At 50.0% G+C, this 23,807-nt stretch overlaps 1 protein-coding gene and 1 long non-coding RNA gene across 3 annotated transcripts; one reads left to right on the top strand and one right to left on the bottom strand.

The window, feature by feature from the left end:
- Positions 1 to 1,053: 1,053 nt before the first annotated feature.
- On the bottom strand, positions 1,054 to 1,602 carry LOC130196388 (uncharacterized). The gene is made up of 2 exons (XR_008832237.1): positions 1,517 to 1,602; positions 1,054 to 1,370 (listed from the first exon to the last, which is right to left on the bottom strand). It is a non-coding gene; the product is annotated as an uncharacterized LOC130196388 (long non-coding RNA).
- si:ch211-158d24.2 (multiple epidermal growth factor-like domains protein 9) lies at positions 1,364 to 23,344 on the top strand. 2 transcript variants are annotated; one of them, XM_056418460.1, is made up of 7 exons: positions 1,364 to 1,899; positions 4,344 to 4,548; positions 9,752 to 9,891; positions 11,930 to 12,079; positions 19,765 to 20,034; positions 20,876 to 20,929; positions 20,982 to 21,543. In XM_056418460.1, exons 1-7 carry the CDS (start codon positions 1,383 to 1,385, stop codon positions 21,458 to 21,460), a joined length of 1,815 nt encoding a protein of 604 aa, XP_056274435.1. In that variant the 5' UTR covers positions 1,364 to 1,382; the 3' UTR covers positions 21,461 to 21,543. The 2 variants fall into 2 exon arrangements, with proteins under 2 accessions (XP_056274435.1, XP_056274434.1); XM_056418459.1 differs by having other exon boundaries at positions 20,876 to 23,344.
- The last annotated feature ends 463 nt before the right edge of the window (positions 23,345 to 23,807 follow it).

Below are 23,807 nucleotides of genomic sequence, written 5' to 3'. Positions count from 1 at the left end.
ACATTGAAATAACATCTTATTTGATCAATCACCCAGAATGCACCTGTGAAAACACCTGTCACTAATTAGATCATGAGAACAGCTAATGAATAGGATTCCGGTTTGGTGTGAGACACAATAGAGTAAGAGTCAGAGGACAGTAATTATAATATACTGCATTTGACCTTTTCTGTATATTCATGTGACCTTCAGGTAAAGTCTCAGTGGGCATGTGGAAACAATTATTTATGTGTTTGTCAAATACAATTGTTAGAAGAGTGTATATAATTGTGAATACGTGTTTGCTTTTGCAATAGAAGTGAGGTCGCTTGTATTTTATGCATATGTTGGTGATCTAGATTTGACAATGACGGAATGTGTTTGAGAATATGTGAAAGCTATTGTACAACATGCTTTACTAAATGCACCAAGCCCACCAAGAGACCAAGTCATACTCCACTTCCTGTGAAGACATCAACAAATATATGTTTACAAAAATATAATCGCAATAACGCGACGCAAAGTGCTCAAAATATGTTGTAGGCTTTAGGGATGCAGTTCTAAGTGCTTAAATATGTATGTATTCATATATATAAATTTATGTATTTATATATATACATATATTTATTTATATATAGTTATCCATATATATTATATATATTTATTTAACATATTTATTTAATATATATGTACTTATATTTATAATTGTAGTTATATATATATAAATATTTATTCATTCATTTATTTATATATATATTTATATAGTTATTCATATATATTTTATATATGTATTTAACATATATTTATTTTATATATGTATATATATATATATTTGAACTTTCCTAAATAAAGGAGGGCTTTGCCTTTTCAACCGAGCCGTCAATTAATTGTTGTATTATTTTTAATGATCATCAAGAATGTGTTTCTGAGGACAAATATGCTGATCCTCCTCAGATCAGGCCCCTCCAGCTGGAGAGTCCATTTGGAGGTGATGCGGTCATCGTGTTTACATGCTGTATTTATCGGTCATGTTACATGTTAGTCACATACATGACATGTGAGTCACACCGAAAACCACATCAAAGTAATCTTTAATAAATATGCTTCCTCAGGCGTGTCACTGCGGCCGGCTGCGTTCAGAGGAGCTTCACCGTCCGATCGCTACCGACATGTTGTGTTTCTCCCTCTGGCCAATCAGCGAGCCCGAACACGCTCCTCGCGCGCTCCCATTGGCTGAGGCGCCCGCCGCTCACACCGGGTTCACGGTAGGTTGCAGCGCGTGTTGACTGCGGTTCACAGGGCAGCACACAGCAGCGGAGGCCGCCGGGGACATCCATGGTGCGTTCAGGGAAGGGTCTGCGAGAGACCGCCACTGGGGCCTACATGGAGAGCTGCAAGTGAACATGAGGCTCGCGTCCTTAATGATGTACATATCTCCGCCGCTCATATTTATTTTGTACGTTTGTGTCGGGCGTTCTGACGCTGCGCCCCACGATGCGTCGCCTCTTTCCGGGCAGCCCGGCGCAGCCTCTCTCACCTGGGGGAGCTCCCTCACCGACGTGCCTGGTCCTGGACCGGAGAGCCGGCTCGCTCCCGGGTCTCTCATCTCACTCACGCCGTCGCCTGTCATTGTTTCCGGGGGCCCGACCGCCGCTCCCCCCGCTGCCGCCTTCCAGCCTCCTCCAGCGGACCCGACTACCGGACTAACCCCGGCCGCCGCGAAGGCGCAGATCCCGGCGCCGCTTCCCAGGTCCCCCGGTAAGCGGTCCACCGACGCGCGGCCGTCCTTGCTCGCCCCGGAGAAGAGGCTGCAGACCCTGGGGTCCGCGGGGTCCGTGGTGGCCCAGCGCACGGACAACGACGCCTGGGCAGCAGCAGATGGTACCGCCGGCCCGGCTGCAGCCTCCGTAGAGAGTCAAGGTGAGTCCCGAAACCACCGGAACCACCGGAACCACCGGAATCACCACCGACCCGCACGGAGCAGGCGGTGCTCTGAGCTCCCGGTGGATGAGCTGCGTGGTGTTTTTTATGGCTTTGACGCAGAGACCCACCGGGTGCAACAATGGGCCCCGGGGTGCCCCTCAGACCCGAGTCCCAGCATGCACGGCCCTGCAGAACACCTTGTTATTCTAGGACAGGGTCCATATGCTACAGGGGGGGTTGTTGTTGAATGCATCCGACCCGTCGGGGTCTTTTTGGGCTCCGCCAGACGCCGTTTGATGTTGACAGGACGCCCGACGAGCCGCTTCCTCCTCTATTGTTGATGCGCAAGGCCGTGCAGCCTAAGATGGCCCGAGCCCCTCCGGAGGGGCCCCTCCTCCCCCGGCTCCATGTGCATGTGTTGTTCCGGCCCTACGGGTCTTTAAGGAGCGGGGAAGACCTAGTGGTCCCTCATGGATCAGTCCGGTCTCAAGATGGACCAGGACTGGGACCCTACTGGTTCCCGTGTGGAGACGAGTGTAACTAGAACATTCCCCTCCTGCTCTTTACAACATGTTGTAGAAGCTCCATAGCCCCCCCCCCCTCTTGTAGTTCAGACTCCTGGCCCCTGACGTTGGGGGTCATGGGCTCACGGTGACCCTTTGTTCTCCCACCTTACATTCAGTTCATCTCTCGGAGGAGGAGGAGGAGGAGGTAGTTATCGGTGTGCTTTGGTCATATGTTGCTGGTTTTGAAGCTGAAGAGGGAGACCCAGCATGGTGGACCTCGGTGGACCTGGTCCCCCTAAAGGAGTCGAGTGGCTAAAGAGATCCAGATGTTCAGTGGAGTCTGATGTGATGCTTGTGAATATATATATATATAATATATTTATATATATTATATATTTAAATAATATATATATATGATATACATATGTATATATATATTCACAAGCATATATATATATATATATTCACAAGCATATATAATATATATATATTCACAAGCATATATATATGTATTATATATATAAATGATGTATTGGGTGCTGACGTCCTCCAGCAGAAGGTCACATGGTCACATGACCTCTTTCTGGATGTGACTGTCACTATTCAGAATCGGCTTTCGGTGCTTTTTTAATCTTGTTGTCATGGAAACGCCTCAAACATTGTTCACTCTGTCCGACTGACACTGAACTATCACACCGACTACAGCAGCCAATGAGATCGTAGAGAGGTGAACTCAGCCCCCCCCCCCCCCATCTTCTTCATCATAGGCCTCCACATAGACTCCACCGTTTTCTTCATCTTCATCATAGGCCTCCACATAGACTCCAGTCATCTTCATCATAGGCCCGGCTCTCTCCATAAAGGTCACCGCCTCAGGGAGAGAGGAGATCATTCTGAGGTCAGGAATGCTGTCACATTCCTTTGTGCTACCTGAAGGCACCTGTACGTCACCCGTCTGTCTGTTGTCTCCCTGGTGGAGACAGACAGGCGTGACTCACCTCGCCTCACCTGAGAGGAACTTCCACGTGGCGCTCTGTCCTCCACGGGGTCACCACACGGGGTCACCACACAAAATAAATATCTTCTGACAAATAAATAAAAAATATAATCTGACAAATAAATGAATAATAAATATCTCCTGCAAATAAATACAATATATATCTTCTAACAAACAAACAATAATTACAAAAAAAATATCTCTTACAAATAAATAAAGGAAATAATAAATAAATATCTTTTGCAAAAAAAGAACAAAGTCATTGAATTTAAAAGAAAAGACACAAATCTGTGCAGTGTTTCTCATACTACCTGTGCAGTGTTTCTCATGACCTGTGCAGTGTTTCTCATACTACCTGTGCAGTGTTTCTCATACTACCTGTGCAGTGTTTCTCATGACCTGTGCAGTGTTTCTCATGACCTGTGCAGTGTTTCTCATGACCTGTGCAGTGTTTCTCATACTACCTGTGCAGTGTTTCTCATACTACCTGTGCAGTGTTTCTCATACGACATGTGCAGTGTTTCTCATGACCTGTGCAGTGTTTCTCATACTACCTGTGCAGTGTTTCTCATACTACCTGTGCAGTGTTTCTCATGACCTGTGCAGTGTTTCTCATGCTACCTGTGCAGTGTTTCTCATACTACCTGTGCAGTGTTTCTCATGCTACCTGTGCAGTGTTTCTCATACTACCTGTGCAGTGTTTCTCATACTACCTGTGCAGTGTTTCTCATACTACCTGTGCAGTGTTTCTCATACTACCTGTGCAGTGTTTCTCATACTACCTGTGCAGTGTTTCTCATACTACCTGTGCAGTGTTTCTCATACTACCTGTGCAGTGTTTCTCATGACCTGTGCAGTGTTTCTCATACTACCTGTGCAGTGTTTCTCATACTACCTGTGCAGTGTTTCTCATACTACCTGTCCCCCCCCCCCCACAGAGGCTCTCTGTAACTGCAGCAGTGGTGCTGAGGGGGTCCTGGATCCGGACGAGTGTGACCGGCCCAGCGGCCAGTGCTCCTGTGTGCTGGGCTACACCGGCCTGCAGTGTGAGGACTGTGAGGAGCGCCACTTCACCAACGGCTCCAGCGGCTGCCTGCCCTGCGCCTGCGACTCCTTCGGGGCCGTGAACCCCCTCTGCGACAGGTCAGGCTCCGCCCCCTCTGGCCGCCATGTTGTTTGTTAAGTCAACATAGCCACGGTCTGTGTCTGGAAGCATCTCAGCAGAAATACATTGGGTCATTAGTTTGTGTCCTTGAGCAAGGCACTGAACCCCCAGTTTAAGTATGCGTCAATGCAGATAATAATTTGATATATGGATGTAACTTTATGTAATATGTCATAGATACATATCTTGTTATTTATAAGTCATAAACGAGGTGGTAAGACTCAGATGTTCTCAGACTACAGAACCTGAGGACACAGACGAGTGTGTGCTCTCATATCAGATGAGGAGTGAGGGACTCTCTGGGCTGTGAGGGAACAAGAGGGTGAGGGAACAAGAGGGTGAGGGAACATGAGGGAACAAGAGGGTGAGGGAACATGAGGCTGAGGGAACATGAGGCTGAGGGAACAAGAGGCTGAGGGAACAAGAGGCTGAGGGAACAAGAGGCTGAGGGAACATGAGGCTGAGGGAACATGAGGCTGAGGGAACATGAGGCTGAGGGAACATGAGGCTGAGGGAACATGAGGGAACATGAGGGTGAGGGAACATGAGGCTGAGGGAACATGAGGCTGAGGGAACAAGAGGGCGAGTGAACAAGAGGGTGAGGGAACGTGAGGGAACATGAGGCTGAGGGAACATGAGGGAACATGAGGGTGAGGGAACATGAGGCTGAGGGAACATGAGGCTGAGGGAACACGAGGCTGAGGGAACACGAGGCTGAGGGAACACGGGGCTGAGGGAACACGGGAACACGGGGCTGAGGGAACACTGGGCTGAGGGAACACTGGGCTGAGGGAACACTGGGCTGAGGGAACACTGGGCTGAGGGAACATGAGGCTGAGGGAACATGAGGCTGAGGGAACACGAGGCTGAGGGAACACGGGGCTGAGGGAACACGGGGCTGAGGGAACACAAGGCTGAGGGAACACGGGGCTGAGGGAACACAAGGCTGAGGGAACACGGGGCTGAGGGAACACGGGGCTGGTATTGGGTCTGGAGCGTTCCCTCGGATGTTGCTGCTGACAGCAGCTCTTTGGGTTCCTCTGAACTCGGTGTCCTCTCCTCCAGTAACGGAGCATCAATCTCCGGATTCCCAGCTCAGCGTGGGAACAACAGCACGCCGAGATCTAAACCTGGACACTCAACCCCGTCTGTCAGGTTTATTCTGAGCCTCGCTGGGTGCTTCAGGTCCTTCAGGTGCCTCTCGTGTGACCTTGTGGTGTTTGTGCAGAGCGTTGGAAAAGGTTCTGTCTACCAGTGAATGTTATCTCATGGAGACCAGGTGTTCTGGGGCTTAGTCGAGGTCCCTGAAGGCAGCGCAATGAACTTCACATCCTGCTTACTCCAGGGAACACACGGACGACCTCGCATGCAGGTCCTCCGGAAGCCACCAGAGCTGTGACCTGGAGAAGGAGTCAGACTAGCGACTGTCCGCTCTGCCTCTCGCGACTGTACGCTCTGCCTCTAGCGACTGTACGCTCTGCCTCTAGCGACTGTCCGCTCTGCCTCTCGCGACTGTCCGCTCTGCCTCTAGCGACTGTACGCTCTGCCTCTAGCGACTGCACTGCCTCCACGCTCTGCCTCTAGCGACTGTCAGCTCTGCCTCTCGCGACTGTCCGCTCTGCCTCTAGCGACTGTCCGCTCTGCCTCTAGCGACTGTACGCTCTGCCTCTAGCGACTGTACGCTCTGCCTCTAGCGACTGTACGCTCTGCCTCTAGCGACTGTACGCTCTGCCTCTCGCGACTGTCGCTCTGCCTCTAGCGACTGCTCTGCCTCAGCGACTGACACTGCCTCCAGCGACTGCGCTCTGCCTCTCGACTGCACGCTCTGCCTCTACTGCACCGCTCTGCCTCTCGCGACTGTCCGCTCTGCCTCTAGCGACTGTCCGCTCTGCCTCTAGCGACTGTACGCTCTGCCTCTCGCGACTGTCCGCTCTGCCTCTAGCGACTGTACGCTCTGCCTCTAGCGACTGTCCGCTCTGCCTCTAGCGACTGTACGCTCTGCCGGGAGCTCGGCCCTGATAGGCTGGACCCGTCCACTGAGGCTTCAGAGGGATGTCGGTGACGGCGTACGCCCGGCCACTGCTAGCCGAGGGTCCCCTTCAGGAGCGTAGCACCGCGAGCTACAGATTAGCCCCCCCCCCATAGCAATGAGCCGGTCACAGGGCTTTACTCAATGACAGGGAACAAGGAGCCAGTAATACGGGGATTTAAGCCAATCAGCTGTCAGGCTGTCGTGTCAGAATGTCATCATGAACGATGACGTTGTCTTATTGGTCGAGGCCCAACGTACACACACACTCTAAACTAATTATGTTTCTTAATTACAAATACAATGGCCGTGTGGTCATGTTGCTTGTGTGAAGGTTATTTTATGTGTGATGGTTTCTCTGCCTGGCCAGAGATCGATGACATCATGAGGAGATGGTCCCAGAACACTTATTTTCACCGATCTAAAACATCTTCGTAAACTTCACGATCAAAGAGGTAGACCCCCCCCCACTGCATTCTTATTCAACGTTCTGGACAACCAGAATAATATGTATCTCGCTGCTGTTGCTCATGTGATGTAAAATGGCCACATGGTTCCAGTCACTGGGACAAAAGAGCTGTATTAACCACTTAAATCTGGCCAGTGTCATCACTGGAAGTGGGTCAGCTCCTGTGGGCTTTCCTCTGTCGGCTATGGGAGGCGTCACGGCCGGTCATGAAATATTGATTTTGGGTGCAGATGTTTCCGCCTCTGCATCGTGTCACTGCAGTGCCATCATCCCAGTGTCTGTGTGATGGGATGATGCATGAGCATTGGTTTAAACTCAACTGTTTGAGGACCACGGGTCGCTTCCCGAGCCTAATGTCCAGACCCGGAGGACCTGGGTGTCAGATACACAGAGTGATTCAGGGCCTCCGAGCTATTCAGCCGTGCCTTTTTTAAAATTCAGTTCCTGGCCGTGTACCGTTGAACATGCCTTCAAGGAATAGTGTGACAGTTTGGAAAGAGGACGGCGTGTGTGTGTGCTAGGCTCAGCTCATGCTAGATGAAACTAACCATTTCATTGACCATTCATATTTATACATATATTTATTTATATATATATATTTATACATAATATATATTTATATATATATTTATTTATATATATATTTCTGGACATATTATTTGTATATATATTATATGATACATTATATTTATTATGTATGTATATATATTATATGCATATATATGTATATATATACTGTATGGGTATATATATTATATATATATATATTGTGTGTATATATATTATATGTATGTACATATAATATATGTGTCTATATATAATATATATTTTATGTGTATATATTATATATGTACAAATATATATATATATATAAATAAATTTGTTTATTTTGTTTGACTGTGGTGTAGCTGAACAGGTTCATCAATCGACCAGTAAACAGATTATTAAAATAGTGACCAGTGAATTTCATTATCGATTCATTGTGTCCAGCGATTATTACCATGGTGACCAGTGGTCTCAGGACCTGACTATAAACAAAGTTCCATGATTAAACATTTTATGAAAACTCTGTCTAGCGTGACAAAGTGAGAAGATGTAGTACTGAAACTAGCAATGAGAGCCAATCAGCTGCTCCTCTATATTGATGAATCTAACATTTGAATAAAACAAATTTTCATTACTTTTCCAAATATTTTGGGATTTTATTTTTTTCAATTATTTTTCTAGGCCTGCTAAAAGCCATTAAAAAATTCCATGACTTTTCCAGGTTTTCCATGACCGTACGGACCCTGTTTTGAATAAAGGGTTTAAAATGTAAGTTATTATTTTTTTTTTATCGATTAATCGATAAAATAATCAACCGATTAATCGATTATCAAAATAATCGTTAGTTGCAGCCCTACTGTGGTGTAATATTTGCCGTGACCTCTGACCCTGGTTCAGAACTTCTTCCCAAACCTTTTGGATGAGTTACTCTGATGAAGACGTGTTGCCGTAGTTCAGCTCTGACCCCGTGAAGCTGCTCTGGATGCATCGCTCCGCCCACGAACCCACGGCCAGAACAAAACACATCCGATTCCTCTGTTGATGGCGTGACTCTGAACGTTGTCCTTTAGTCTGAGAACTATTTGTCCGGAGACCTGCCGCTGAGTGAACACGCCCACGATGCAAATGAACCGACACGCTGCAGCCCGGTGGGGTTAAGCCTCGCGGCACACTGACCCACTTAACATGCAGGTCTGATGCACAACAACAACACCCCCATGACCATGGATTACTGATCAGTGAGGAAGAGTTTCTGCCTCATCTCTGGACATGGTATTCTGTTTACCCATTTACATGATCATAATATATACAAATCTATATTAAGTATTCTATGAATTACTTATCAATACGTTGGCAGTGGGTGGCATGTAAGGTACCACCTGATGGGAGGAGCTACCATGTAGGGTACCACCTGATGGGAGGAGCTACCATGTAGGGTACCACCTGATGGGAGGAGCTATCATGTAAGGAGTTTACTATAAACTGTATTTATTTTAACAAACAGGATCACCAGAACTCTTCAAAATAAGACGTCTTCAAAATAAAAGCCTCCACCTGGAAACATCCGTTTTACGATCTCTTAACCCTTGTGTTGCCTTCGGGTCAATTTGACCCGATTCAATGTTTAATGTCGGTGTTCTTTCGGGAGTCAACAAACAAACATAAAGTACCTCACACTTAAACTTGGAAAACAATATTAATTCTAATAATTTTCTGGAGATTTTAATAGCTGGGGTCATATTGACCTCAAGGGTAAAATACGTTAGTAAATATAAAGGTAACAGGAGGGTTAAACATTGAATCGGGTCATATTGACCCGAAGGCGACAGGAGGGTGAAACATTGAATCGGGTCAAATTGACCCGAAGGCAACACAAGGGTTAAGAGACACCCACTACGTCTCAGAATGAAAATATTTAATTCATCCCAGAGTCATCCTATAGTTATAATACCCATGACACATCTTACAGTCATGTCCTCAATACATTCTTAAGAATATTCCTCAGAATATCCCTTATTAATCCTCTTATCTTTCTTTATGAAACAAGGCTTTCTCACGCTGGACCCCCCGATGTGGATTCCACGTCTCTGGCTTGGTTTTCTGACTTGTGTTTTCGGTTCTGTTCTGCCTCTTCCAGCTCGGGGACATGCGTGTGCAAGACGGGCGTGTACGGCCCGAAGTGTGACGAGTGCCACCCGGGCTTCTTCCACTTCAGCAGCACGGGCTGCCGGCCCTGCCAGTGCCAGAGCCACAGCAGCTCCTGCCTCCCCCAGTCCGGTGAGTCACATGTCCCGGTTCAGAATGTGTTCCATGAGTTACAGGAAGAGTAACGATACGTACATATAAACATAATGCAGGTCCAGTAAAGAACTTTTATTTTATTTATTTTATTTTATTTATTCATTTATATTCATTTTTATTTATGTGCAGAAGAACTTAAACAAAGTTTCAGGCATACAACATAAAAACAGTGACGGACAATAAAAATACAAATTTAAATATTCTCTTAGATCCCAAACTCGTTACCTTCAGTCCTGTATTGAAGCTCAACAGTTCCCCAAATAAATCTTTTATCTCCCTTTAAGATCAAAACTCTTCTTTATGATTGTTAGCTGTCGTTTGGCTAAAGGTCGAGAAGATAACGCGTCTCTCAGATAAGTGTCGTAAAGTAGCTCTGAGCTCTTAAAGAGAAAGTCACCTATACCGTTAATATCTGGAGTTCAACCCACAACCTGTGACCTAAGACGACCCCTCAGGTGAGCGTTCCCACCTGCAGCCTCATTTAAACTACCTTTACAAAGGTATGCCATGTTCTTCCTGCCAGCCAATCGGAGCGGACTTGGCTATCAGGCCCCTCCCATCCTTAAATAGAATAGAATATACACTTTTATTTATCCCACCCATCCTTAGTTATTGAAGCAACTGGGGTGCAGGGTGCCCTCTTACCCCACTGAGCTAAAGCCGCCCCTCCACTGAGCTAAAGCCGCCCCTCCACTGAGCTAAAGCCGCCCCTTAAAGAGACAGGCGCAGAGCGAGTCAGACGAAGGGTGAACACAGGTGTATATAAACCTTAAAATACAATATGAACCTGAAAATGAGAAGTTTTTACATCCTGTATATGAATATATTTCATTTTCTGCTACTTTACACTAGTTACTTTGCAGATTAAGAAGTTCACACAAACATGTTATACACTGTAATAGAATAAACTCCCTAATAGTATATAATATAGTTATTATGAACTTTTGTTCATGCAGCTTACATGATAAAAAAGGAAAGGGATACAAATCAGTATCTCTGAGACTCTTTGTGGTACCTCAACATTATATATTTATATATATATCTCGAATAGTGATGTAATGAAACGTGCAGCTGAAGCTTCTGACTTTGCCAACGAACTGTTCCTGATGTTCCTCTGGGGCAAGTCGACGCCTCGGTGCACCGACGGGTTTATTAGGGACGTTGGCGCTCTGCCAACCCTCCAGTTAGTCTGGAGCAAATATTTACTGTGGAAGAAAGAACTTTAAAGAGAGCAGGAAAAACTGCTGAGTCAGCAGGCCGACTTATGGTGGACTTATGGTAGACTTATGGTAGACTTATCCTCCTCATCACATGCTTGCGAGGATTGCTGCACAGGTTGGGGGGGGCGGGGGTCAGAAGCCACATGCATGCCACTATAATGCCGGGGCAGATGTCATGTGACCAGATGATCAATAGATGTCATGTGACCAGATGAACAATAGATGTCATGTGACCAGATGAACAATAGGTGAATCAACAGAAGTGGTCTTGAAGCTGTTACTCCTCATCACAGTTCCCCCCCCCCCCCCTCCTCCTCCTCCTGGGATGCGTAGGGTTAAGACTCTTCCTCACCTCACGGTTGAAACCAAAGTCAGGCAGAGATTCCTCCAGCGCGTCAGTCGGCTCGTCTTCGGTCACGTCTGGATCCTCTGATTATTATCATGGAGGCTCAACCACAGACACATAGGACTCATAATAACCATAATTAAGGACTTCATTGTGGGAATTTCAAGTGTTTTTTGTTATGACAAAAACGTTTAAGTGCATTCAATCATGTTGCAACCCCAACATTTCAAGGATTGCACACCAGCAGCATCAATAATAACCACCTCCAGACGACTTTAATGGGTTTACAGGTGCAGGCTGAGCAGGAGAGTTGAGGTGGAAGATGTGTAGAGTTCCTGAAGTCAAGAGGGAGGAGAAGAGAACAGTTCATCTCTCTTCCTGTATGTTGTACAGTACACAGATCCAGGACATACCCCTCTAATCGTGTGCCCTTCGTTCTGTCTTCCAGGAGCGTGTATGAACTGTGAGGGCAACACCCAGGGATCCAACTGTGAGGAGTGTAAGCCCGGTTCCTACCGCGGCCCCGGAGACGCCCCGACCGCCGCCTGTGCACCGTGTCCCTGCTCCAACGCCACCTCCACCGGCACCTGCCACGCTGGTCAGTGCTCACAACCACACATCAATCACCCCATGAGACATCAATCACCCCATGAGACATCAATCACCCCATGAGACATCATTCACCCCATGAGACATCATTCACCCCATGAGACATCATTCACCCCATGAGACATCATTCACCCCATGAGACATCAATCACCCCATGAGACATCAATCACCCCATGAGACATCAATCACCCCATGAGACACACATCAATCACCCCATGAGACATCAATCACCCCATGAGACATCAATCACCCCATGAGACATCATTCACCCCATGAGACATCATTCACCCCATGAGACACACATCAATCACCCCATGAGACATCATTCACCCCATGAGATACACATCAATCACCCCATGAGACATCAATCACCCCATGAGACACACATCAATCACCCCATGAGACATCATTCACCCCATGAGACATCATTCACCCCAGGAGACATCATTCACCCCATGAGACATCAATCACCCCATGAGACACACATCAATCACCCCATGAGACACACATCAATCACCCCATGAGACATCATTCACCCCATGAGACACACATCAATCACCCCATGAGACATCATTCACCCCATGAGACATCATTCACCCCATGAGACACACATCAATCACCCCATGAGACACACATCATTCACCCCATGAGACATCAATCACCCCATGACACATCAATCACCCCAGGAGACATCATTCACCCCATGAGACATCATTCACCCCATGACACATCATTCACCCCAGGAGACATCATTCACCCCATGAGACATCAATCACCCCATGACACATCAATCACCCCAGGAGACATCATTCACCCCATGAGACATCAATCACCCCATGAGACACACATCAATCACCCCTGTTGAAAGCCTTCTCGGCATCTAAAGATCGTTCTGTACAGATCAGAGATGATAGCGCTGTCTGCAAACTTGAAGCTAGAACCCACGCTCGGATCTTCTGCTCATCATTCAGATCGGAACTCCAAGATTGTTCGGCATGTCCTCACTGGGTTTTGGGTGTGGTATGGATTCCAAAGGGTGTTCAGGTGGTTTCTAGTGTGTGTTCTGCATGTCATGATCAGCTTTATCTTCCTACTGGGAGTGGAAAGCCTTTACCTGATACCGCCTCGCATAACGCAACTCCATCACAGCATGGCGGTTATCTCAGCCCTAAAGCCAGCCTTACCTGCTGTGCCACTCTGCTAGTAAAGCCAGCCGTACCAGATTCCTGCTCGGAGTTTGGCGCTGTTGGATAGTTTGGCGCTGGACTTATTCAGTGATAAATACAATTTTACCCAGCGTTGTCTTTAAGCTTCCACCCGCTCTGCATACAGTAATGTACTGTTCTGCTGTCAGTACTGATCTGTGTCAGTACTGTTCTGCTGTCAGTACTGTTCTGCTGTCAGTACTGATCTGCTGTCAGTACTGTTCTGCTGTCAGTACTGTTCTGGTTTCAGTACTGATCTGCTGTCAGTACTGTTCTGCTGTCAGTACTGTTCTGCTGTCAGTACTGATCTGCTGTCAGTACTGTTCTGCTGTCAGTACTGTTCTGCTGTCAGTACTGTTCTGCTGTCAGTACTGTTCTGGTGTCAGTACTGTTCTGCTGTCAGTACTGTTCTGCTGTCAGTACTGTTCTGGTTTCAGTACTGATCTGCTGTCAGTACTGTTCTGCTGTCAGTACTGTTCTGGTTTCAGTACTGATCTGCTGTCAGTACGTCTCAATCAGTTCTTTTGGTTTCTTTTAGCCACATGCCAGATCAAATGTACGCACCAATTATATTTCTATGCCCAAAGATAACCCAGTTATCAGGTAACCTAGTTCAGTGTTCATGTGAAGTTCATTCATTCTCATTACTCTGTGAAATGGGCCACGCTGCCACGGAAACTACTGCTTATTCTCGTTATTCATTATTTGTATTATTAGATGGGGTTAAAAGATACGTCTATAAAATGTACAAAAACCTGAAGGTGCTGATCTGGTTCCACTGCAGATTATTGTTTGAATTGTTCGGTTTATAAAACGTTGGAAGATATGAATGCCACTTTTCTCAGTTTTCCCAAATTGCCTCGTTTTGTCCAAACCAGTGATCCGAGCCGAGCAGAAGCTGGAAAAGATCAAACGTTTGATAATTTCCTGTTGACTGACTAATTGTTTCCGCTCTAGATCCAACCTCTGCATACAGGACACCAGGGGAAACCAGGTCACACATGATTATTGTGACACCTGGTTTATTTGTGCTAACGGGAGTCAAAAGATTAACTCCCATTCCAAGACCGACCCAACACCATGTTCCGCCATGTGGCGCTAACACCACGCCACGACCCGGTGGCTGAGATCACAGCGTAACCTCGTCAACCTGCTATCCGCCAAGCGGGATTTACACTCGGCGTTGCATCACTGGCTCCCCTCGGCTCTTCCTCTCACCTTGGCCTTCCCCCTTCCTGAACCAATCATTACCAGCGCTGCCGTGTAACGCGTGAAGACGTACTCCGGCTGTCGGCTTGTGTTTGGCCAAGGGGCACGGAGGACTCAAACCAGGCCGAGCCGAGCTGGGACAGCATGAGCACAGCTGGGCCACTTCAGGGCCAGTCAGGCAGCAACAGACCAGTGGGGGGAGGGGCAGCATCAGAGGAACTGAAGAGGAAGACGAGCTGCTCTCATGTTCATGGAGTGTGGCTGTGGAGTCGAGGTCGTACCGGCTCAGAATGTGGGTCACACACATGAAATCATCCATGTACGACTGCGTCTTTACTCAGAGGTTCGTTCAGCCAGAGGTTCATCAAATATGTGTCCTCATGATTTAATTTGCCCTCTCAGTGTGTGTGTGTGACGATGAGGAGGAGGAGGAGGAGGAGGCGGGGGAGGGGGAGGTCCGGCCTGGGCAGCTCAGGTTTCCTCCTGGTTACATAACCCAGCCGGCCGCTGCCTTTGAACCCTCAGCGGAGGTGAAAACAAGCTTCTGAGGAGAAGCCTGCTCAGTCACATGACCACAGGATGGAGACCACATCTAGACCGTGGCGTGAATCATTCAACGTGAGCTCTGGCGTGGCGAGGACTGGCTCCTGAAGACCACCGTGGGTCTGAAGGTCTTCTTACCGCCGTGCCATGTATCCATCTTCACTGCTTTACCTTTCTACCACCAGGGGGCGTGTTATGGATCGTCCCATGGTCATGGGTCATCCCACCTTAGCTCTAGCCTTTCCTCGCCAGTAGGGGGCGCTGGTTTCCTCATCCAAGGGAGGTGTCTATGTCTTGTTCTGACCTCGATGTCTTAGGGCCTTCAAAGGTCTATCTGGTCTCCAGTGGCGGCTGGTGAATTTTTTTGGGGGGGGGCGCAGTTTAAATATCACTCAACAATGAGAAGAAAAGAGGTTTTGAGTAGAATATTGTAAAAAACAAAGCTTTATTTCAAGAACACAGCGTGCTCAACACTGTCCAATAACAACTATCAACACACTGTAACTTCGGGCATGAGAGTTTCAGAGCAGCTTTAAGGAACATTGGGTTGGGTTTCAGAGGTTTGCAAAATAAGAGGTTCAGAGCAGAATAGTCAGAAAGAGATTACATGTTACATTGGGTGACAGAGCAGACCCACTACTGTAAAGACAAGTAGCTCCTCTCTTTAAAGTGGGTACTTTACTCTCTGGTTAAAGTCATCATGTCTGTAACCAGCCTGTTTCCATTATTCTGGAGGGAATGTGTCTGTTTTTCAGAACTTCTTCGTTGTGTTTTCGATGCCAGTTCGGTCTCCTTCTGCTGACTGTAAACAGGGTTAGCTTGATGCTGTTAGCTCGTTAGCTCCATGCTCTTAGCTAGATAACTGCGGCAAGATTCGTGCTTTCCACTTGTCTGCAGCTCTTTAGATCCCTCCCCCCGTTGTAGTCCAGAGAGTTTCAGTCCCTTTGGAACGACAGACAGGGGAAACTAAACAGCATTACTCACTGAGCCTCCAGCTAACAGCTCCGTTAGCTACCTGCTCCCGTAGCTCCGTGGAGCTCTCTGGCTGAGGGAACGATACCGGTCTCTGATCTGCCGAATAGTCCAGTCACGTGAAATAATAAAACAATGTCATTGGCCAACGCGCACATTTTGTGACCCAAGATTCACGTTTCATCCGCCAATGAGAAGCCGGTCCTTGCGAAACGACTGAAATGTTTTATCGATGCCGTACACACGTTAGATCGCCTCGAAAAGGGAGGGCTTCTCTCCGTGATAATGGCGATATATTATATTTTTTCACATTAACTTAAGTGGTTGTTGACAGGCTGACGGTCTCCCACACACATTTAGCGCGTCAACACGGTATATTTACTATTTAAATGATTTGGCATATAATGTTTTTTGACAGGATGTTTTTTTTTTTTTTTTTTTTTTCATCGACAAATGTTAAGAGGGGCGGCGCCCTAGCGCCCCCTATGGACGAACCGCCACTGCTGGTCTCCTGTGGAGTGGAAACCCTCAGCCGCCATCGCTGCGTCCTCGTGTTAAAGGGAAGGAGTTGAGGTGGTTTGAACGCCCTCCTGTGGAGGTCCTCGGGGTTCGTCCCGATAGGAGGAGAGCTCTGGGCGGACTGGAAGGGGATCGCATGTCCCCTCTGGCCCAGGACGAGCTGGAGGACACGTTGTACCGAACGATCTCACTTCGAGGGCTTTGTGTTTGCGACACAGTGTACGAATAAATCATCACGGATCCAGATTCATGACAGGAAATCAATATGAAGCGAGGTCTCTGTTACTCTGACGGTTAGAGTCTAAAGTCCGTCACAGGAGCAGTCGATCAGCTTTATCATCGCACGAGGACTCCAGATCTAAATACTGTCATCTGGCGCCCCCTAGTGGCTCAGTGCTCTTACTGCTGTGGTTCCATCAACCACTTCTTAAATCCTTTATAGTTTGAGTGTCTCTGTGCAGGTCCCCCCCCTTTATAGTTTGACTTTGTAGCTCATGTTTCTGTGTCCCTGTGCAGGTCCCGGTGGCCCCCCTTGTAGCTCATGTGTCTCTGTGCAGGTCCCAGTGGCCCCCCTTGTAGCTCATGTGTCTCTGTACAGGTCCCGGTGGCCCCCCTTGTAGCTCATGTGTCTCTGTGCAGGTCCCGGTGGCCCCCCTTGTAGCTCATGTGTCTCTGTGCAGGTCCCAGTGGCCCCCCTTGTAGCTCATGTGTCTCTGTGCAGGTCCCAGTGGCCCCCCTTGTAGCTCATGTGTCTCTGTGCAGGTCCCGTGGCCCCTAGCTCATGTGTCTGTGCAGGTCCCAGTGGCCCTTGTAGCTCATGTGTCTCTGTGCAGGTCCCAGTGGCCCCCCTTGTAGCTCATGTGTCTCTGTGCCGGTCCCAGTGGGCCCCCTTGTAGCTCATGTGTCTCTGTGCAGGTCCCGGTGGCCCCCCTTGTAGCTCATGTGTCTCTGTGCAGGTCCCAGTGGCCCCCCTTGTAGCTCATGTGTCTCTGTACAGGTCCCGGTGGCCCCCCTTGTAGCTCATGTGTCTGTGCAGGTCCCAGTGGCCCCCCTTGTAGCTCATGTGTCTCTGTGCAGGTCCCGGTGGCCCCCCTTGTAGCTCATGTGTCCCTGTGCAGGTCCCGGTGGCCCCCCTTGTAGCTCATGTGTCTCTGTGCAGGTCCCGGTGGCCCCCCTTGTAGCTCATGTGTTCCTGTGCAGGTCCCGGTGGCCCCCCTTGTAGCTCATGTGTCCCTGTGCAGGTCCCGGTGGCCCCCCTTGTAGCTCATGTGTCTCTGTACAGGTCCCGGTGGCCCCCCTTGTAGCTCATGTGTCTCTGTGCAGGTCCCGGTGGCCCCCCTTGTAGCTCATGTGTCTCTGTGCAGGTCCCAGTGGCCCCCCTTGTAGCTCATGTGTCTCTGTGCAGGTCCCAGTGGCCCCCCTTGTAGCTCATGTGTCTCTGTGCAGGTCCCGGTGGCCCCCCTTGTAGCTCATGTGTCTCTGTGCAGGTCCCAGTGGCCCCCCTTGTAGCTCATGTGTCTCTGTGCAGGTCCCAGTGGGCCCCCAGCTCATGTGTCTCTGCAGGTCCCGTGGCCCCCTTGTAGCTCATGTGTCCTGTGCAGGTCCCAGTGGCCCCTGTAGCTCATGTGTCTCTGTGCAGGTCAGTGGCCCCAGCTCATGTGTCAGCTCATGTGTCTTTGTAGCTCATGTGTCCCTGTGCAGGTCCCAGTGGCCCCCCTTGTAGCTCATGTGTCTCTGTGCAGGTCCCAGTGGCCCCCCTTGTAGCTCATGTGTCCCTGTGCAGGTCCAGCTCATGTGTCCCTGTACAGGTCCCGGTGGCCCCCCTTGTAGCTCATGTGTCTCTGTACAGGTCCCAGTGGCCCCCCTTGTAGCTCATGTGTCCCTGTGCAGGTCCCAGTGGCCCCCCTTGTAGCTCATGTGTCCCTGTACAGGTCCCACTGGCCCCCCTTGTAGCTCATGTGTCCCTGTGCAGGTCCCAGTGGCCCCCCTTGTAGCTCATGTGTCTCTGTACAGGTCCCGGTGGCCCCCCTTGTAGCTCATGTGTCCCTGTGCAGGTCCCAGTGGCCCCCCTTGTAGCTCATGTGTCTCTGTACAGGTCCCGGTGGCCCCTTGTAGCTCATGTGTCTCTGTGCAGGTCCCGGTGGCCCCCCTTGTAGCTCATGTGTCTCTGTGCAGGTCCCAGTGGCCCCCCTTGTAGCTCATGTGTCTCTGTGCAGGTCCCAGTGGCCCCCCTTGTAGCTCATGTGTCTCTGTGCAGGTCCCGGTGGCCCCCCTTGTAGCTCATGTGTCTGTGCAGGTCCCAGTGGCCCCCCCTGTAGCTCATGTGTCTCTGTGCAGGTCCCAGTGGCCCCCCTTGTAGCTCATGTGTCCCTGTGCAGGTCCCAGTGGCCCCCCTTGTAGCTCATGTGTCTCTGTGCAGGTCCCAGTGGGCCCAGCTCATGTGTCCCTGTGCAGGTCCCAGTGGCCCCCCTTGTAGCTCATGTGTCTCTGTGCAGGTCCCAGTGGCCCCCCTTGTAGCTCATGTGTCCCTGTGCAGGTCCCGGTGGCCCCCCTTGTAGCTCATGTGTCCCTGTGCAGGTCCCGGTGGCCCCCCTTGTAGCTCATGTGTCTCTGTGCAGGTCCCAGTGGCCCCCCTTGTAGCTCATGTGTCTCTGTGCAGGTCCCAGTGGCCCCCCTTGTAGCTCATGTGTCCCTGTGCAGGTCGGTGGCCCCTTGTAGCTCATGTGTCCCTGTGCAGGTCCCAGTGGCCCCTGTAGCTCATGTGTCCCTGTGCAGGTCCCGTGGCCCCTTGTAGCTCATGTGTCCCTGTGCAGGTCCCAGTGGCCCCCCTTGTAGCTCATGTGTCCCTGTGCAGGTCCCGGTGGCCCCCCTTGTAGCTCATGTGTCTGTGCAGGTCCCGGTGGCCCCCCTTGTAGCTCATGTGTCTCTGTGCAGGTCCCAGTGGCCCCCCTTGTAGCTCATGTGTCCCTGTGCAGGTCCCGGTGGCCCCCCTTGTAGCTCATGTGTCTGTGCAGGTCCCGGTGGCCCCCTTGTAGCTCATGTGTCTCTGTGCAGGTCCCAGTGGCCCCCCTTGTAGCTCATGTGTCCCTGTGCAGGTCCCGGTGGCCCCCCTTGTAGCTCATGTGTCTCTGTGCAGGTCCTGGTGGCCCCCCTTGTAGCTCATGTGTCCCTGTGCAGGTCCCGGTGGCCCCCCTTGTAGCTCATGTGTGTCTCTGTCCCTGTGCAGGTCCCGGTGGCCCCCCGCGGTGCGATCAGTGCCTTCCTCCATACGGGGGTCCTCACTGTGACCGGTGCAGCGCCGGCTTCTCCAAAGCGTCCGGCCTCTGCGTGCCGTGCGACTGCTCCGGGAACGCAGACCCTCAGGGGCCCCCCCAGCTGTGTGACCCCGACACCGGCCGGTGCCTCCGCTGCAGCAACAGCACCACGGGGGCCCAGTGCCAGCTCTGTGCCCCGGGCCTCACGGGGGACGCCCGGGCCCACAACTGCACCCGCCCAGGTGAGACCACACTGTACTTACCTATTATTAGTAGTATTATTATTAATATCATTTGTTTTATTATTATTATTTGTATTATTAATAATAATAATATTATTATTATTATTATTTAGGCTTACAGAGTATGAGCAATTGTCATAAAAATGTAAATAATAAGACTATTGGACAATAAGAATAATAATAATTAGTTAGTTAGAGAGATTCAAAGTGTTTTCTTAGATTTATTTAACTAAAATCAAACAGAAAACATAAATCAGACGATCATATTAAATGTTATTCTTATTTCTTTGTGGTTATTTATTGTTGTTAAAAAATGTTAAAAAATTATAACTTATTTATTTGTGGTTTTATAATTCAAAATTATAGTTATTGATTTTCTTTGTGTACCTAGTACAGTCAACACAGACAGGACACAACAACAAAGAACAACAACAACACCTATTTAATTATTAGAGGACGTCATGGGGGCCTTTGTGGCCCCTCTAGTGACATCAGGGGCCACGTTAGATTCCCTCAGGGCCGTTTGGCCTTCAGGAGGGGACGGAGTCGTCCACCTGGAGCCGGCAGGCTTTCTAACAATATAAACAAAGTGTCCTGGTTCCGCCAGGTGTGTTGGTCCAAAACAAACATCAAACACATCATGTACCTTTGAAAGCACCTGACCCAGAATGCACCTGTGAAAACACCTGTCACAACAAACAGAGTTTGTTTACGTGCCACCGCAGCTGTTGAGCTTTTCATAACCTCCAGTCACTCTGGTGTAGTTCCATATCTGGCCACAAGGTGTCACTAGTTCCTTTGGTCGTTCACCTGAGGAGTCACATGTCTCTTCTCTCCTCAGCGCTCCGGCTCCTCCCCACACCGGCGCTCACGCCCTCATCGGAGGCCCCCCACCTCCACCTCCAGCACCGCGACCTCCAGCACCATGACCTCCAGCACCTCCACCTCCAGCACCATGACCTCCAGCACCTCCACCTCCAGCACCATGCTGACCTCCGCCACAGCCAGGGGCGTCCCGACCTCCACGTCCAGCAGCAACACCAGCACCTCCTCCTCCTCCTCCTCTTCCTCCACCACGCAGGCGCTGCTGACCAGCCCGGGCGGCCCCACGGACAACACCACCGCCGCCCTGACGGAGGTCTCCTGGACGCAGTTCAACATCATCATCCTGGCCGTGATCATCCTGGTGGTGCTGGTGCTGCTGGGCTTCGTGGGCGGCGTGTACACGTACCGCGAGTACCAGAACCGCAAGCTCAACGCGCCCTTCTGGACCATCGAGCTGAAGGAGGACAACATCAGCTTCAGCAGCTACCACGACAGCATCCCCAACGCCGACGTGTCGGGCCTGCTGGAGGACGAGGCCAACGAGGTGGCGCCCAACGGCCAGCTGGCGCTCACCACGCAGGGCAACTGCTACAAGGCTTAGGCTCCGCCCCCCCCTCTGAACTCTACACGAGCGCCGCTGGACAGCACCAAATCCAAAGCTCCTTCATGTACGCCTGCTGGTCTGAGATCAGATGCAATCAACGATGTGGAAAAGAGACGTGGAGCGTGTTCCCTGATATGACCTTGAACCTTGACCCTGGTCCAGGAATTACCCTGACCCTGGTCCAGGACTTATACTGACCCCTGGTCCAGGAATAACCCTGACCCCTGGCCCAGGACTTACCCTGGTCCAGGAATAACCCCTGGCCCAGGACTTACCCTGGTCCAGGACTTACCCTGGTCCAGGACTTACCCTGACCCCTACTCCAGGACTTACCCTGGTCCAGGACTTACCCTGACCCCTGCTCCAGGACTTACCCTAACCCCTACTCCAGGACTTACCCTGGTCCAGGACTTACCCTGACCCCTGCTCCAGGACTTACCCTGGTCCAGGTCTTACCCTGGTCCAGGACTTACCCTGACCCCTGCTCCAGGACTTACCCTGGTCCAGGACTTACCCTGACCCCTGCTCCAGGACTTACCCTGGTCCAGGACTTCCAGGTGCCCAGCATTTCACATGTTTTTAAATGACTCTTTTGACACTTTAAGTTATAACTGATCCAAGACAATGATTGTTATTTAATGAATTTTTATTCCGTTGTTATTTATTGGTTGACGTTTCATTCTCGGGAGGAAAAGCTGCACACGCGTGTGCGTGTGTTTGAATTCATCGTGTTTTGATCTTGTGTCCCATGGCGATTTCTAGATTGCCCAATATGTTTCCATGTATAGTTTCTGTGTGTTTGGGGGAAGATGACCTCATCGCTGTAGCTTCCTGGGGAGTGTCTGTGGTTTGAGGGGCGTGGCCATGGGGAGTGTCTGTGGTTTGAGGGGCGTGGCCATGGGGAGTGTCTGTGGTTTGAGGGGCGTGGCCATGGGGAGTGATTGTGGTTTTAAGGGGCGTGGCCACGGGGATTGTCTGTGGTTTAAGGAGCATGTCTGTGGTTTAAGGGGCGTGGCCACAGGGAGTGTCTGTGGTTTAAGGGGCATGTCTGTGGTTTAAGGGGCGTGGCCACAGGGAGTGTCTGTGGTTTTAAGGGGCGTGGCCACGGGGAGTGTCTCTGTGGTTTGAGGGAGGTGGCCAAGGGGAGTGTCTGTGCTTTAAGGGGCGTGGCCACGGGGAGGGTCTCTGTGGTTTGAGCGACGTGGCCAAGGGGAGTGTCTGTGCTTTAAGGGGCGTGGCCACGGGGAGGGTCTCTGTGGTTTGAGCGACGTGGCCAAGGGGAGTGTCTGTGCTTTAAGGGGCGTGGCCATGGGGGTGTGTCTGTGGGTTTAAGGGGCGTGGCCACGGGAGTGTCGGTGGTTTAAGGGGCGTGGCCACGGGGAGGGTCTCTGTGGTTTGAGGGATGTGGCCAAGGGGAGTGTCTGTGGTTTTAGGGGCGTGGCCACGGGGAGTGTCTGTGGTTTTAGGGGCGTGGCCAACACTCCTGAGACTTACTCCCTTCAGGAAGCTGAGCAAAGCCTTTGAAGCGGGACATTGATCTGGAGGCGGGTCCTAAGTGAGTTTGAGTGACAGCTGTCAGACTTCCTCATGCAGTGAACTATGGAACTGACTCCTCAGGTACTGGCTCCTCCCCCAATGTGATCACTGTACATATGATTATTGTACAGATGAATGTGAATAGTAAGCACTATTATTATTGTACAGGTAGAATTCTGTGATGCTCCGCCCACAGCTTCTCTTTTTATTTTGGTTTTCCCCGGTAGACTTTGGCCATGAACGCAGCAGCGTGACCACAAACGCACCCTGAACACAAGAGTGACATGATGTAAATAATAACCCCACAAATCTGAGGTCCACTCAAATAAAGACGTTTTAACTGTTGCCTGTGTGGGTTTATAACGTTCTGCAGGTTGTGTCACGCTTCATGAAGAGGAGTTCCCTCTGCTGGACACACCCACAATCCAAAGGGAAGAATCCCATTGGCTCCCAGCGTCTGGGATGATGTCATCACTGAACCCGTAGAGGCCATCATGTCACTCACCTGCAGGCGGCCATCCACCGGTTGATGCCTCTCTTGGAACACACACACACACACACACACACACACTCTCACACTCTCTCTCACTCTCACTCACTCACTCTCTGTGGGGTTTTCACCTTAAAGATAAAGCCCCGCTAGTTGAATTACCAGACCAACTCCAATGACCACAGATGACACTCGGGCTCATAGTTTTACTTGCTGCCAAGGAGAATGTCCTGAGCTGTGCCTCCTGCACTCACCCAAAACACTCTGGCTCAGTTCTCCTCCGACAGTCCTTTTATTGAAGCAAGTCATTTACACAAC

This window comes from Pseudoliparis swirei, chromosome 7 (assembly GCF_029220125.1).
Source record: "Pseudoliparis swirei isolate HS2019 ecotype Mariana Trench chromosome 7, NWPU_hadal_v1, whole genome shotgun sequence".
Classification (NCBI taxonomy): Eukaryota; Metazoa; Chordata; class Actinopteri; order Perciformes; family Liparidae; genus Pseudoliparis; species Pseudoliparis swirei.
The sequence above is the reverse complement of the archived record's forward strand: the minus strand, read 5'-3'. Positions and strand labels throughout refer to the sequence as shown.

Bases quoted from the DNA above. Each gene is read 5' to 3' on its own strand.
- si:ch211-158d24.2 (XM_056418459.1), top strand. From the start codon at position 1,383: ATGAGGCTCGCGTCCTTAATGATGTACATATCTCCGCCGCTCATATTT. The intron at 12,080-19,764 runs GTCAGTGCTCAC...GTCCCTGTGCAG, and splicing joins CACCGGCACCTGCCACGCTG to GTCCCGGTGGCCCCCCGCGG. The intron at 20,035-20,875 runs GTGAGACCACAC...TTCTCTCCTCAG, and splicing joins CCACAACTGCACCCGCCCAG to CGCTCCGGCTCCTCCCCACA.